Source organism: Mytilus edulis, chromosome 12, assembly GCF_963676685.1.
Source record: "Mytilus edulis chromosome 12, xbMytEdul2.2, whole genome shotgun sequence".
In the NCBI taxonomy this organism is placed as follows: Eukaryota; Metazoa; Mollusca; class Bivalvia; order Mytilida; family Mytilidae; genus Mytilus; species Mytilus edulis.
In genome coordinates this window covers 64,687,909-64,705,826 of record NC_092355.1, presented here as the reverse complement: position 1 = coordinate 64,705,826, position 17,918 = coordinate 64,687,909, and the positions used below count along the sequence as shown (strand labels likewise).

The following is a 17,918-nucleotide window of genomic DNA, read 5'->3' as shown; positions in this document are numbered from 1 at the left end:
CTTTTATCTTAAAAACATTGATTTCACTTCCTTTTCATTTATATTATATCCCCATACATGGCTACATATTGTCTGATAATTTCCTTGTATGTGTTGATCTTCATAAGAAAGAAGTGGTCACTCTTTTTCTCTGATTACATTTTTCAGTTAGGCTATCATAGTTAAAACTAACTTGTATGACATCATTGCCTCCATGTCATCTTCATGCATGTACTGAAAAAAATATGTAAACCATTAATGGCATTTAAATGTTATTGGTATTCATGTTATGATACAAATAGAAAACTTCAGTCAAAATTGTCACATTTGTGTAATCCTTAATTATTATTAATTATTAATTGATGAATTGTCTGTAAAAGTACAATAAAGTTTATAAGTACAACTTACTTTTACTGATATTTACCCATCACATTGCTTTGCCAATTTGTTATCAATAATGAATATGACTTAATCAATACGGGGTGGGTGTGATTAAATACAACAGATAACTTAAAATATATTCATCTAAACTGAGGGTCTGGATAGTGTTTACAGAATAGATACACCAATCATGTAATAATCCCTTAAGCTAAAGTGCAATATTAAAAGGCTGAGAAATTAAAAGATTAAGAAAAGACTGATAATAAAAGAGAATGATGATGTGTTAAAATACAAAGAATAGAGCATACTGAGCAAAATAGATAAAGATTAATATAGAAAATGGTATATACAATATAGAAATGAAGGCCCCTAGCAGGAATCATTCATTATAATATAATTGATACTTACATTTAATTGTGTATACCTCATATTTGATGTTATAGAAACTACACTCTTTATGCATTAACTGCCAACTTATATATGTGCTAGTTGTAAATCAATCTGCAAAAGAAGTTACAATAATTACTGAAAGGTTTCAATTAAAACTCAATTGTATACACATCAGGTTGTAAATTAAAATACACACAATTAAGATTGATGTGTTGATGTAAATTGTTTTATAACAAGTATGTTAAAATTTTAAAAGATCTACACAAATACTTCAGATACACATTATTATAGTGAATCAATATTTAATTTATTAAAAATACATATTTAATTTAATGTTATGCCTATATATAAAATAAACACAAATTATTAAAGACAAAAAATTCAAATGTACACTAAATGGGTTGATTTAAAATAATACTATAATGACTTAGCATCAGATTCAAAGCCATAAATGAAAAGTTGTTAATAAATTATGGCCATGATAATAAATACTATTTCTCACATTTAACATCTCATGTGAATGCTTACATAATTTGATGAAATACAGGCTGAGGCATAAGTATGATGCACAGAGTCATGCATGCATATATTTTGAATAATTCTTTGTTTTACTTATACAATATGTTATAAATTGGAATGAGAAATGATTTAACATGTGTAAATGCGATCGATTTTCAGATTCATGTACCAATATACCTTAAATATCTTAAATGTTAAGGTGTTTGCATACGGGACTAATTAAGGGGGGATAACTGCATAGGTGAAAGGTGGCGGGCCTTAGCCGGCATGTTAATTGATCGGACATTTTAACAAATTCTACTCCTTACGTTGGTTTCCCAAATTTAAACATTTGACCCGCATGAATGCATCCCTGGTCAGTCTGCAAAATGTCGACGTGAAATTATATTTATATAGTCAATAGTCAATAAAGATTGGATTGTTTATAAGCAAGTAAAATAGTGTTAACGTTAAAAATTAATTCAAAGGAAATTTCATCAGATTGACCACATCATGTTGACAGCGAAACGTGTAAATAACCACATGTTTTAAGTAAACATGCAGCTTTCTCTTCAGACTACATTCATAATCGACAGAAGGCTAAACTAATTTAAAACTAACGTACCTCAAAATATAAGCAACCCACATCTTTATTAACGTGTTGTTGTCGAACTGAAGACACTGACTTCTACCATAACAAGGTGCCCGATCAGCTGTTGGTGACAAGCTCAAATCTGACGTCGACGAAACGTTCTAGCCAATCACGTGTCGAATAGTTAGGAAAATGACGTCATATTTAGATTGCGATGCAAACACCGAAAATCATTGCTAAATTTTTTGAAACTGCATTAACCTGCGTGCGTTTGAATATTTGCATAACAACACGTTCACTGTCGGATATTTGTTCTAAAGAAACCTGGTAATGTTGAAAAGGACGCAAATTAGAGGCAACAGTAGTTTATCGATGTTCAAACTTCCATCTTTCATCCTCGTAAATCGGTTGGAGTTTTTATAATTCACTGTATTTAAAATGTGGAATTATTCAAAACACATAAATATCTCTACTATCAGTATACAAATAGATGTTGGATGATTGCTAATGAGACAACTATCCACTAAAGTTCAAATGATGCATTTTAAAGCAATCATGGGCATTTTCATTCTCAATTTTATATCATCTGTACGGCCCTCATATTACGAAAACCCATATCGTATAGTCCGCCTCGCAAAAATACTGTGAAACAATTTAAACGAGAAAAACTTACTGTCCGACCTAAAAAAAAAAACCAAGGAAAACAACCGATAGGCACGAACCAACGATGACAACTAAACCAGAGGCTCCCGACTCCGATGTACATGTACTACCTAAGCCGTAGTTGGGACAATTTTTCGGAATTGGAATTTTGTTTTGAATACCAACTTGTGGAGTGTTAAAAAAGTAAAACTTTGGTTGAATATAGACTACCTTTTCTTTAACTGTTGATAAATATGGAATTATCTATTTTGTAGATGGTATCCTTGAATGAAGCCTACAACTTCACCTGTCCATCACAGGCACACTGGAATATTTGGGCAAAATCAACCTGTAAGCCTCCAAGAAATTATACGTGCTTATTTGACGTAACTTTACGAGTAAATGTATACAAAGAGAGATGTAGGACACCTAGAATTTTAGCGCCTGGTATGCCTTTTTATATATCTAAATGTGTGTCCTGTAAATGGTAGCATTTTTTTTCCCAGCTTTTACAGATGGTTCCTAGCAAGCAATAAATGTAACTAATATTTTCTGTATGTAATCACAATAGATAAATGTATTTTCATATAATTAAAAAGTGTTTGATACATAATTTAAAGGATTTTTTTTATTTCAAAGAGAATTGACGTCATTTTTAAGAACTTTTTTTCTTTTTAAATATAATACCAATGTGAGAGAATAATGTCAAATACATGTACATGAATTAGGAAAAGTCAATGCACCAACATCTAACGTATACTGTAGAACCGTTATCAATGTACAATGCTTCATCCGCGAATATATAATGACCACTTGCATTTGCAGGTTATAAATACGTCTTTCAGCCTTACCTAAACAGAGCAACATGTAGCGTAACTCGATACCAGCCTTTCATTTTTGACACAATTGGTAACAGTGACTGCGCCTATCAAAAATCACTTTGTAACAGCCTAGGTCAGGAGACGTATAAAATCGGCAACACTACGGTCGACATAAAATGTATATGTAATACCGATAGAGGATATACTTTTGTCATAAACTCGAATGACCAATGTTACTGCGATCCTTCAACTGAAGATTGTTCCTGTTATCTCGGAATAAACCCTTACAACACAACCGTTGCACTGAAAGGTAAATTACTAGTCTCTTTTTGTCAGCTTTAGATACTATTAATACATGTATGTAACAAAAATATTGAGCTGTCTCTGTAATAATGATGCCTAAAAGATGTTATGGAATTTATATTTCAGGTAAAGTTAAGCATCCTATTGACCATTCTTCTGTTTTCTGATTAAATGTTTGTCGGTAAATGTTTAGCCTTACCTTCATCTAACTTTTTAACATAGATTGTAGGCTGTTTATTCAGAATTAGGCTCTTCATTCCCCAGTTTAGGGATTAAGGCTAGGATTATTATTACAACAAGGCCTTTTCTGCTATTGGGTCGATTCTGGTGCTGATGGAGGTTTAGTACCAATGATATTTTCAGCCAAGTAGTCAGCACTTTTGTTTTGTGTTGCTATCAATAATTATTGGAACGTTAATTTTCTTTTTATTAAATGTTGAAATATTCGAAATACTAAGGATATTCTCCCTCCAGGTATTAAAACCCTTACTCGTATTTGGCACACGTATGTGAAATATTGGCACTCAACTAAGTTTTTTTTTTTTCTGATTCAATTTGATGTGAACTTTTAACTGTGACAATGACGAGTCGAATTAATTTTTTAACATTTTCATCGTTCATGTATTGGTCCTTAGTCAGAATCACCTCAGTAATTGGCGCATATTTCAATGTATTTTATTGAGAACTAGATGAAGATGGTGGTTCCTTAATTCACTAGTAGCAAGATTAAAGTCTGAAACGGTTATTTTGGTCTGATCAAGTCTTAAACGACTTAATTTACTGCTAGGGAAAAACGTGAACACCTGTTTAGATTAAGACTCTGTTCCGATTTAACGTGATCAGTCAGATCAGTCTTGTCAAGATAAACGAGACAGATCACGTTTAGATCAAATAATACCACAGGAATATGTTTAGTTGCTGTAAGATCGTGTTCAGTCGTGTTAAGATTTTGAATATTTCAAATAAAACGGGCGACTTTTTATCTGTATTGATCAGGGGTTGCTCCCCGTTTTTGAATAAAATCTCTTAAGCTTGGAGGATATTCTTTTGTGGTTTTTTATTGTGACTGTATATCTATTTCATTAAATAAAGTCTGCAAACTTTTTTTTTTCTTTTTTTCTATAGAATCTATAATATTTAATCGGTTATAGAAGAAAAGATAAATTGGTGTAATCAGTATTAAAGTAGTCCTGTATTTATCCATTCCGCCTCTAACATTGTGTCTAAAGATAATTATAATGATAACTAATAAATCTCAAAGTTGTTTTTAAATTTTAAACATTTGTTTTGTTTCTAATAAAAAGTCATACTAGTAGTACTTATCCATATTTTCTCAAGAAACGTATGTTTTAAGAATATAATTTATTTTATATTTTAAAATTTTATACAGATGACAGATGCTTGGTGAAAGTTATTACATTTCAATAAACGGATTATCTAAGGAGTCAACCGAAACGGATTGTCATAAACTATCAAAATAATTACCCATTCATGGACGTAAAATGAATAAAGTTCCATGTTTTATCTTATGTAAGGATAATCCGGTTAAAATTAAATTTACAAATACAACGTTATGTTTTAAAATAGTTATGCAACAACAATACAAAAAGCATATTTTAAAAATTTAGTTGACAGTTGTTTAACCATCAAGTAACTATAAAGACCGATGTCGATAACTCCCTTGAATTTTTTTTATTATCATTTTTTTTAGCAAGAACTCATAACTTATACAGGATAAATCATATTATAGAAAAATATCAAACAACATTAGTTAACAAACGATTAATAAAATAAAATGTACGGTTTATACTTCTGTTCTGTATTTGATTTTTTATTAAAGCACCAGTGTTACTTTTTGTTTTAAAAACAGTGAGACACTTACTTTCTTTTTCGGAATTGACCAAAAAGCTATTAAATAACGTAGCGAAAGACCGTACTTATAGATTAGACTTTTGTTTTTCCATTTTGAAATGTTTTACGCTAGTCATTTTAGGGACCTTTATAGCTTAATGTTTGGTGTGAACCAAAGCTCCGTGTTGAGGCCGTACTAAATAACGTAGCGAAATGACCGTACTTATAGATTATACTATTGTTTTTCCATTTTAGTTATCTTAGGGACCTTTATAGCTCAATATGTTCCGTGTGAACCAAAGCTCCGTGTTGAGGCTTTACTTTTGAAATATAATTTATTTGTTTAATACTTTGTGACTTAGATGGACAGTTGTTTCGTGGGACACATACTACATCTCATTTATATTAACCGGGAGCAGTTTACAAAAAAATTATTTCGATAAAAAATTAATATGCAAATCCAGTAAATCAAATTGACCTTTGAATATACCATATTGTTACATTCAAAGGTCTTTAATTTTGATTACTAGAAAAATGATATGCTTAAAATGCCCAGTGTAAAATATTACACATCGATGACCACTTTGATGTTCAAGTGATTCAACAGAAAATCAAACTTAGACAGGATCAATCATTCATTGAGTTACAATTTAATCCATTATTTATATTGCTAAAACATTCAGTCAAGGAAAAGATACAGGTGCCATTGATATATACTTTGATTTGTTCTAGACTTCTAGTCTGATGCGGCGAGCGCGTATCGACAAAAACAAAAGAGAACAATGGTTGTGAACCCGAGTCAAATTGACCTATATTTCAACTTTACTCATTAATAATGCGTACCTGTGGAAAAAAATGCATACCAATCTCGATGAACATGTTGGGTTGTTAGACAAAATGTAGGACAGAAAGTCACAGGGCAAATAGTTGCAGACAAACATTCACAATTCATTTTGTGAACTTATTTTTTTTTAATAAGAAAATACAGATTTAAAAAAACATATTTTGTATTATATACATAATCCAACTCTGTAAATGTTAAATGATCAAATAACTGTTTAAGATAACAAACTTTCAATTTGGATTGGTACCTAGACAGCTTCATGGTGCTAATGGATATTGTATCATTTGCATGATTAAAATTTAATAAATCTTCATTGAACAAGTGTTGAAAAGTGGGTTTTTTTCAGATATTTTTCTTACATTCTTAACCAATTGCTTTCAAATCATCCTGATTATCAAGATATATCGTTCGCTGAACACTGAAAGGTTAGCCAAGCATGTGTTCTGCGAAATGCAATATATAGGAAAAAAAAAAGTTTTAAATCATGTTCATTGAAAATCACGAATCGGGTGTCGTGTTTGACCTATAATCCTTTATAAATTTGACTATCAATATATATTTTTTAATCTACGTACATGTAACTCTATATGCGTGTTTTTGCCACATTGCTTACAAAAAGGATTTATATCTTAAATCTCTTTCAATAACGTTTCCGTATTTAAGTTGCTACTAAGAGAGTCCAAAATAAAAAAAAAGGAAAATCCAAGAAGGTCCCTTTTAGAGGTCGAAATGTGCCGTTATTGTGAATGTACCATGTATACCTAATTTTACAATTTCGTATGCTAATATTCTGCTTTTGATTGGTATTTTTTTCACAAAAATTGTATTAGAAGAAATTTCTTCTCTGGCAAAGGGAACACATGAAGAAAAAACGCCATTAACAATGACAATTGTATTGGATATATACATTACATTTACATTCATATTTTACAAAACATTCAAATCACAAGGAACTGAAGTTAACTGAACAGTAACCTATACATTAATAAAATGGAAAGCGATTACTCGTTCAATACTTTTTGTTCATAAAATGTTCCTGTCTTCTTGGAAGAAATGTCTACCAACAAATTAGAAAATGTATTTCATTCCAATAAAGTATACAATTTTAGTTAATAATCACAACTTGTTAATTCCTTTTGTATCCTCTCTCATGTATGAAGAAATTTCTTCCAAGTAAATAAATATCAAATCAGTTTATATTTCTCCCAAAAAATATAGAAACATGTAATAAATTTACAAATTCTTTTCCATTTGTTAAACTCACATAGTTCGCCTCGTTTAATATTCCTTCTTGGAAGACATTTCTTCCAACTAACTAGACAATGTAATTCATTACTAATAAAGTAGGTAATTTTAGTTTAATAATAAACTTAAAGTGTTCACTTCATTTTTTATCCTCTCATGTTGGAAGAAATTTCTTCCAAGTAATATCAAATCAATCAAAATTTCTCCAAACAAATAAAGAAACATGTTATAAATTTACAAATAATTTTCCATTTGTTTAATTTGTTCACTTCATTTTTTATCCTCCTATCCTCTAACAATGCCACAGTATATGACCCCCTCCCCCAGTGTATTGTTAGACCCTCCTACTATTCTATTGCAGAGTATGAATCCTTCACTTTATTGCGTCACCCTCCTATTTCCTTGATGCAGGCTATAACTCATCCAGTTGTCTGATCATAAGTACAATTTGTATACTACATTTAAAAAGAAAATTCCCAATTCTTTCTCGATGACAGTTTGTCTTGGAATTATTAGAATACAGCACAATATAAAAGTTGTTCAGAGCATTCAATTTATATTTTTTCTTTTATCTAAATAATTTGTAATGGAATTAACAATTGACAATTTCTGCTCCTCGGATAATAATATTTTTCCATTTTAACATGTCCTTTAAATTTGGATATCAAATTTATTTTAAATATTTCTAGAACATCATTCTTGTCCAGCTGAAGAGATGAATCTAACATGTTCTTCTTGCACAGCTGGTTGTTCAGCGTCTCAGGTTTTGCTTGGGCAAATGCCATGGTCTTTTCTCTAATTGTTCCCAAACAAACGGTCAAGTTATTGTATTCTACAACTGCCACTGCCACGTGTAAAAGAGATATTCATCTATATATATATATAGTTTAGTAATACCCCTTTTTGGCCCCAACATATAGCAGTTTACAAAATTGTTATAATGTAACCTTTTAACTATTTACTGGAAAGTAGAATACTTCTACTACATTAATAAAGGCTGATTTTAACAATACAATGCACTTATATCGGGTACTAGCATCATTAAGTCATGCTAAATTACTGAAATCTTCACACAATTTTATCATTTTAGTTAAATTTTAGACAGTTTCTGTCTTAAATGAAAGTGGCCGCATTGTTTCATTCATTATTTTGAAATGTAAGTTGCATTTGATGATAATACATTACATTTGTAAAGGTGGGGGATGAACACGGATGCGGCCACTAACATTTTTCACAAAAAAAACATCTGAAAAGTGACGTTTTTTGGCATATTTGATAGATTTTTCATATTTAAGCTTGAATCGGAGCGTTTTTAATGACTAAATCAATTAAAACCTTTCACATAAACTAATTGATCAATTGAAATACACACTTAAGTGTTTAAAAAGTGTCCAAAATCTTTCTTTAGCTGAAACCTGAAATCTGAGGCCAAAATCGACCCTACACCTTTATTATTATGACTTTGCTATCATTTAATAATATACTTATTATATTGCTGAACCATACATCGGATTCCTCAGTAAAAGACTTTAAAGGAGTATATAATACACCTGTATCTCTCCAAACAAAATTCTCAGAGTAAATATATGCAGTGAGAAGTATTTCAAAAAATTCAAGGCAGGCAATATGAAACTTATAAGCTATTGGCTAATTTATCAATATGTCCTTACTTATTACCACATTGAATCTATCTCTAGCAGACCTGGTTCAATTGTTAGGTTAAAGTTTCCTATTATGATAATTTTGAGTTGAATCTTATAAGAGATCAAAGAAACTTAGAACACATACAATATATACTAACCGGCTCTAAATCCTGGCTGTCATCTCCGACTTCAACTTCAGCTTATCTTGGTTTTTGAAAAAAAATATGATTTATTTATTTTGGAAAAATAGAAATGAACAGATGAGTATATCTCCCGGTACATTCTACAGGACTATGTATTTTTTTCATTACATATAATATATGTATATCAAGAACTGTTTATTGATAAATTTTTGTTGTTTAGCACTACTTTTATCACTATTCGATTTGGCAAATTCTTTGCAGCCTTTTTACTTTGGAAAGGGGAAATAGGGTGCCGAGAGAACCACAAAATTTGGGCAGGAAAAGAAGCAATCCTAGTCAATAAAGATTTGGAGTCGAACACACATACCACAACCAAACTTAGATTTACAAGACTAAGTGTTGACAGATGAAGGATACAATAGACGAACAACTTAAAACATTCATCCATTAAAAAAGAGTGCCCAGACTGAAATATCTCGCCGTCTTAACTAACCGTTGATATCATGTCGATATATAGTCCTAAAGATAAAGTTTTACTGCAACTATCATATAAACTTAACATGATCCAAGAAAATGAAGATAATGTCGAATAATCCAAACTGGAAATACATCACTGGTATTAAAGAGATAATCGTAACAAGAATTACGACTATCCCAATATGGCGACGGCAGATATAAGTAAAATTTTTACAGTACTTTTTCTCAAATGTAGCATGTTTTGTCCATAGTCTCTCAGCTGCAATGTTTTTTTATGCCATTACATCATATTTGAATCGTAACGGTGCACTCTAACTGCTTTGAAAATTGCCGTTGAAAAATTCGGGATTATAATCGTAACTCTATGGCATTTTTCTTCATCGTAATTTCTTTATCGGATAATAGTAACTGAAACATGATAAATGTGTAATTCAGCATTTCAATGGTGTTTTGTGTGTTTAAAATGCAAATGTCAAGTTTTATAAATTTACGGCAGTTTTGAATATAAACTGCACATCCAAAAGATATGAATCGTTGCCCATATTAATATCTATTACAGCTTTTCCCTACAAAAACGCTTATTATTTAGATAAACGGCAAAATCCTAGAAATGTAATCTCCGCGGAGCGTAATATCCGTTGACACTAAAAAAAAAGTCTGGAATTTTCACGCGTTTCCATGGTATTTTGACGTTTCCGAGAATGGAAGACATTTAGCGTCCTGTGAAGATATAAAGAAACAGATGAGTAAAGAGAGACAATTCAAACAGTAGCAATTATTAAATTTGTGAAATAAGGAATGGTAATTTGTAGTATTAGCTATTCTAACAATTATGACGCCTTGACATGCTATTTTAAGTAGCTGCAATAACTTCCCTACAATTGTATAAGTTTGTTCCCACACAGAATCCTATTATTATAATTTTTTAAAGTTGAAAAACGTGAAAATTTAAACATACAAAGGGATGTTTCTATACAGACAATACTTCATAAATTAAAATTAAAAAAAAACTACCCTCGTTAGACTGTGTAAGTTAACATATCAACCATAATATTAGGAACTCAGGTTCTATTCTACAGAAAATGACTAGTGACTTTCAAAATATTAGGCATGTCTATGTTCAAACATATAAAAGGGAAATTCGGAAAAATATGTTAGTAGGTCGAAAATACAATACACGAGGATATATATAGTAGTTTAGAAAATTTCCATTCAGTTTTAACCCTGTCCCCCTATTTTGTATACCATATCCCCGTAAGAAATCAAATGTCCAGAGATAGTTAAAATATATGGGGGTTGGGGGTCACCTTACTGTTATGTTGATCTTTATATATTCTTTATAATGTAGCAATCATATTTCGTACTTTGATTTCCATGCTGCCCCTTACTGAGTCTAAAATAACACGATCATACATGTTTGAGAAAATATAGTTTACCAGACTCTACCGATTATCAAGGAGACGAACAGATGAGATTAGAAAAAATAGCAAAACGTCTGATCGATACAAATATTTATCACAAGACTGACAAGTGCATTTGCGGGATTCAGGTTTAACTACAAAGATTTTCGATTTGTCATGTAATAGCTTTCCGAAATAGCACAACGTTACGCCCTTTAGTTCTTACAACAGTGCTTTCTTTCACGTCCGCATTTATATAAAGTATGGCATGCCGAGTTGACACTATTAGTAATCATTACGGATGTAAAATAAGTATCGAAATGTCCGTTTACTTTATCAACATGAACCATGAAAACGTATTTTTGTGCAAATACTCCCTTAAGTTCTGGCAAACAGTGCTTTCTTTCACGTCTGCATTTCTATATAGATAAAGTATGGCATGCCGAGTTTACACTATTAACATTTCTTACGGATAGTAACATAAGTATCGAATGGTGGGTTTAATTTGTCAACATTGTAACATGAATACGTATTATTTGCGCAAAATAATACATAAACACAAATTAACAAAACTCTACTCAGAAATACATTTTTCCATCGAATGGACTGAATACTATCCATAGTAAAACTCCATACAAGAATTATTTTATTTAGTTTCTGGTTGATGGTTTCTTTTAAAAATGAATGAGATGATGCTGCCAATAAAGATGGCTTATAACTAGTACTACATGTACGCACACAATATCTGATCTTTTTTTTGTGGTGGATTCAGTACTCACTTGGTAATTTTTGAATATGTTGGTATTGTTGTTTACAAAAAAAAAATAAAGAAGATGTTGTATGTTTACTGATAAGACAACTCTCTATCAAAAACCAAGTTACGTATAAGTAGACAACTGATATTTGCCACCGTACGGACTTCAACCATGAGAAAAAAAACTACTATATAGTATACAAGTATACACACACATACATATATCATGTATATGTAACAGGGAATTTGTAAAATGAGGGATTTTGTAAAATCACTGGACTAATAACTGTTTCAGTGGTTTTGTAAACTCCTTAAAATTGTTAGGGATTTTATAAAATCACTGAAAATAGAGCTAGGGATTTTGTAAAATCCCTGATTACAAGTTTAACCTGCTATTAGAAATGTGTTGATCTTAATATAAAAAAATAGACTAATGAGATCACCGTTTCCACGATCAACGAATGGGATAGGAATAACAACTTAACATCCAATGTCTTCTTCTTCTAAAACTCTTAAACCTACTTAACATACAATTGGCTCGTTTTACCATTGACTCGGAAGCGTTTGCAAGTTCTTTTTCAATAACCGTTTCTGTATCACACAGAAAACAAATTACTTTTGACAGAAAGTCTTCTGTTATGATAGATTTTCCACATAAAGCATGTACAGTTTTGTTACAAGAATAACAAGAAGTTGCATTTAATGCAGTTGCTTCACATACAACACACATGTCAGTTTTTGGTTTAGTAGGTTGTGGCTCAGAAATCTCCATATGTTCATCATCAGTTGTGCATATGTTTTCGTCATCAGTATTTTTATTAAACTTCATGTTTGCTAAATCTGACAAATGTTCTTCGCTGTGAATTTTAGCTATAAGTTTATCAGGGGGTGAGGATTATATTAGCCCAACTCTTACGTCTTCCCCAAATATAGCTGTTTAGGGAGCTCTGTTTATGTCTGAATGATGACTTCTGTTTTTCTCAAATTGTACAAATTTGACACCGACAGGCCAGTCTTTACAAATATTATCTCGCATCCATGTCATAACCATATTCTGTACATCAGCATTAGCTCGCCCAACGCTGCCCCTGTGGGTGTCGAGGTTTACCATGAACAATTTTGCATTCAGGCCATAAGTTTTTCAGCTCACTAATGATGCTTGCAGTGAAGTCGGCACCATTATCACTTTGAAGGATGTTTGGAGCACAAAAAAAGGAAGATATCAAGAACTTGCATTGCTACTTCATAAGTACACTTTGATGAAAGAGGGCGTAAAATTAAAAATTTTGTTAATTGATCTTTGTATACCATTAAAAACATAGTCATTGTATTTGCATGATTGCATGTCTGTCAAATCAGCATGTCCTCGGGAATTGAACTCTTTGCTTATTATAGGCTTAACAACAATGCCTTTACTAGCAGTTCTATGTGTTTTAAGTTGGCAATCCTCGCAAAGTTCTTTGTAAAGTTCAAAAGCTTCGTATGCAACGTTTGCATACTTTCTATTTGCTTCCTTTAGCATTTTGTCCCTACCACCATGACCTAATGATATGTGAATGTTCTGTAGTATGCTGTACATGTCTTTAAGACACACATAATATTTTACATCTTCATCTGATGAATTCGGTTTTTAACGATTTTTTTCACATCTCCACATTGAAGAACTTCAAACCTACATTAAACAGATGGGCATGAAATATTTTCCACTAGACAAAAATCAAACAATTATCAACCAATCGTTTCTATCTTAAAATAGCAGAGTCACCTCGGTTGTCTCGACAATGGTAGCTTCTAACTCTCTGTTCTTGTCAAACATTCGTTAAAAATCCGGTCCAGTGTGTCTATCAGTACAAATTAAACCATTAGGTCTTGCACAAAGTTATTTCATATTTTTCAAGTAAGGGTCCACTTTTATAGCTGAATATACGTCATGGGATTTTCTCATTGTTTAAGGCCATACGGTTGACATTTATTGGTGTCAACCTGATTGTTTTAACTTTACTGGATACTTGACTGTTTCCCACTGGACGATCAACAGTCATGTGTCCATCTAAACTACCAGCTACATGTAGTACTACATGTACATTGACTTTAACATGATTAAATTATTATTAAAAGTTTCTGTTTGTGTTGATGTCAGTTTCAGCAATATCTCCAATTTGTAAATTTCAGAAACAAAGAAAAAAACGAAAGCTGAATATCAGAAGGAATATCGCGAAAGGAAAAGGTTACAAAATGTAGAAGGATACCTACAAAAAGAGAATGAACTTAAGAGGAATTTATATGTAAAAAGTACCGAGTTGTCAAAAAGAGATTTAGAACGGAAACGTGAAATCAAGAGAGAAAATGTGAAGCTATATCGACAAAGAAAAAAACAAGAAAAGCAAGTTAAACGAAATGATGTTTCAAATAAAAGTACTGACTTGTCAAAAAGAGATTTAAAACGGAAACGTAGAATCAACATAGAAAATGTGAAGCTATATCGACAAAGAAAAAAACAAGAAAAGCAAGTTAAACGAAATGATGTTTCAAATAAACGCAAGTCGTCCAGAAAAAGAATTCGTAGAGCTATTTCTAGAGCTAATAGAAAAATACACAAACTGGAAAAAGAATTGCAAACCTCAAACAGAAAAGTATGGAACCTTAAAAAGAGAATCAGTAGACTGAAAATAGTAAAAAATAAATCAAAATCAAACAAAAATCAACAAAATAAGGAAAACATCACACCTTTGACTTCCGCGGATGCCGAAATGAGATATGTCGGTCTTGAGCCGTCCAAATATAAAACAATTAGACGTAAACTACAATTTCACAATGTACTTGTGGAAGAAATTAAGGCTGTTGATACCTGCTTTACCAAAAACATAGCAAATAGGAAGGTAACAAAAAATACAAAATGAAATCTATTACAGAAATACAAGAAGAAATTGAAACAGCAGTTTTACCCTTTTTAAACCCAGGGGACAACTCGTCTGTAATGCCAGGGAAAGCAGATTATAAAACTGTTAGCGGTCAGCAAAAACAAAAACACATTTTATCAGATCACATGAACAATCTCTTTCTCAAGTTTAGGTCAGATAATTTGAATATCAAACTTTTTTATTCAAGATTTTGTAAATATCGTCCGATAAATTTCTCATTAGTTACATATGCTACCCGTAACACATGCTTGTGTAACAAGCACCAAAACATGGCGCTAAAATTACGCTGTCTTCATAAAATCGGTATTGTGAAAGATGATACAGACCACTTTGACGTAGACGCTTTATTCACGACTGACAGTGGTCCATTTCAATATGATGAATGGTCGCGGGTAAATACAGAGCCAGTTTCATAAAACTTTTCAAGTTTGTTTAGTTTAAAGAACATGTCAATAGAGTCAGAAACCAGTACTATGCATTACAATATCGTAAGGCTAATCTTCCTCGGAATCATATGATTGTGTAGATGGATTTTGCCGAAAACTTCAATTGCAAGACAGCTGATGAGGTGAAGTCGTCTTATTTCAACAAATGCTATGTAATCTTGCAACCTGTGGTAGTTCATAACAAAGTAAATGACACATTGCATCATCAAAGTTTTACGTTTATTTCCAATGACTTAAGCCATTACGCAACTTTCATTTTTTCTGTAATCAGGAGGAACGGCAGCTCCATCTACTTAGAAACACATCGTGTTACTGTATGAGTTGCTTATCTTATGAGTTCTGTGCTGGTTGGACAAATGTATAATCAAGAATATGCTGGTCAGAAAAAATGTGCATGTTACTTATGAATCTGATTGTTTAGTATATACAATGGAACTAAAACAAGCAGATGCTGTCATAGTTTAACTGATGTTTGCTTATTTATCAATCATATATATATATAAGATCAAAATTAAAATTTTATTTCTCTTCTGTTAGCTGTATTTTTAATTGTTGATAAACTTAAACATACAATATTTAGAGTTTCCAATATAAAACAAAGAAATGTTGAATAAATGCCTTTTATATTACTGATAACATATGCCATAGACGTTGGGAATTATAGACCACCTTACAGCATTCAACAATGAGCAAAAATCATCCCCACCGTCTTAATCCATCTTCCTAACTCATTAACTTAAACATGTTAAAAGTTTGTGGTGAAGAAAGTGAAAAGATTACTGTTATACAATAAGTATGCAGACATAAGTAAATAAATCTTTTTTTATCACAGGACAAAAACGCACGTTTATGTAAATTTATAAAGTTTGAAGTAATAAAACACCTAAAAGAGAAATGATTTCAAAAGTTTATGCATAATTTCTTTTAATTTATAAATCATACTATCAGATAACGACGTCAACAAAAAAAATAAAGACGTCATTTTTTTACAACGATCAATGGTAGAACATTACATGCTAAAATCTATATGGTGGATATGATGCTCTGTGTGATTTGTTTAGACATTTTGATGCATTTATTTTCTTTCATTTTTGAGCCGGTACTCGGGCGTTTTACCGGAGAAGCAGTTTGAACGCGATATTTGTGCATTGTATTGTCAACGTCGTAAGTCTTGAGGTATGATAAAGTTCAAACACTTTTGTTTCAATAAAGAAAAGTGTATATTTCAATGCAAAAATTACATTTTAAAGAGTGGATTCCTCCTAGATTTGCGTAAAAATCATGCATTTGGCCACAAAAATTTATCATCTGAACACATAATTTCTAAAAGAAAACAAACTGGGTGAAGATCTTTATATATTTTGTTTTAATTTCTTCAGTAGTAGTGAACTTAAGTACTTAAATTTCAATAAATTCTTGACAATGCCAGTGGCGCAGGGGTACGATGAGCTATTCCAAGGCGCTAAGATTGAGTGTTCGAATCTCACTGCAGGTGTTGGAAAAAATAATTTCCTATTTCAAATGTAACTTAACTTTACTTTACTTTCAATTTCAAAAAGAAAAGCTTCAGAATGTTTTTAAAAGAATGTGTGTGCCAAATTGATCCCCCCTTTTTTTACCCCTTTGCTCCATCGGGCTCTGTCTAGGGTGTACCTAATCAAGCTGGCATTGGAAATTCAATGAATTTTCCCTTGTAAAAACAAGATTGAGGTTGCTGATTGATTGAAAACGAATTAGACAAAAACTAAAGTCCAGGTTTGAAATGGGACAAAAAGAGCGCTAAATCAGTTATTTTGAATGTAATGGACATCTATATTTCAAGGCCTATAGCACGTTATGCGTCTTTTTATACCAATATGATAACTTATATGTCTTCAACAGACTCGAGGCATTGTGTTTCCACCAAAACCCGACCCTATTAGCGCAACAATATGTCTCTGCACGACTTTTTGCCCAAGGATTTCGTATTTTTTCACTTTTTTCTCAAACAGTCATATTCGACTAGCCGAACAAATAGTCAAAAAATACAGACTATGTTATGCATCAATATATTGAACAGGGTTGGCAAAAACAAGTATTGCGCAGCCTAAGGGAAATACTAAGAAAACCAGGATTTTAGTGATAAATACTGACTAATATTAAATATTATTATGAAGAGGAATCAGTGACTATTTAGAAACGCACTGATAAATATAAAATTTCTTATATACATAAAAAAAGAAGATGTGGTATGATTGCCAATGAGACAACTGTCTACAAGAGAATAAAATGACACGGACATTAACAACTATAGTTTAACGTACGGCCTTCAATATTGAGCTAAGCCCATATCGCAAAGTCAGTTATAAAAGGCCCCGATATGACAATGTAGAACAATACTTAATTTCGTCGTGATGTCACTACCGGTTGGTTACCGAATCCGCCATCTTTGAGGCGTGAAGCCATACCACAGACACCAGTATAAGTAATGGGGCATCATAGGTAAGATATCTATATGAAAAAGGTTAATTAGCATGTGTGAGATTAGTTTTAATATTAATCAGGTGTTATAATGTCGTACAATTATCAAGAGAGTTTAAATGGTGAAG

At 31.7% G+C, this 17,918-nt stretch overlaps 1 protein-coding gene across 1 annotated transcript in view; it reads left to right on the top strand.

Annotated features, from left to right (window-relative positions):
* LOC139497771 (uncharacterized) overlaps positions 1-17,918 on the top strand; it is a 293,518-nt gene that overhangs the window by 48,462 nt on the left and 227,138 nt on the right. The window contains exons 3-4 of the mRNA XM_071286006.1: positions 2,758-2,929; positions 3,308-3,613. Coding sequence (XP_071142107.1) covers positions 2,758-2,929; positions 3,308-3,613 — 478 coding nt within the window. The remainder of the gene's footprint in view (positions 1-2,757; positions 2,930-3,307; positions 3,614-17,918) is intronic.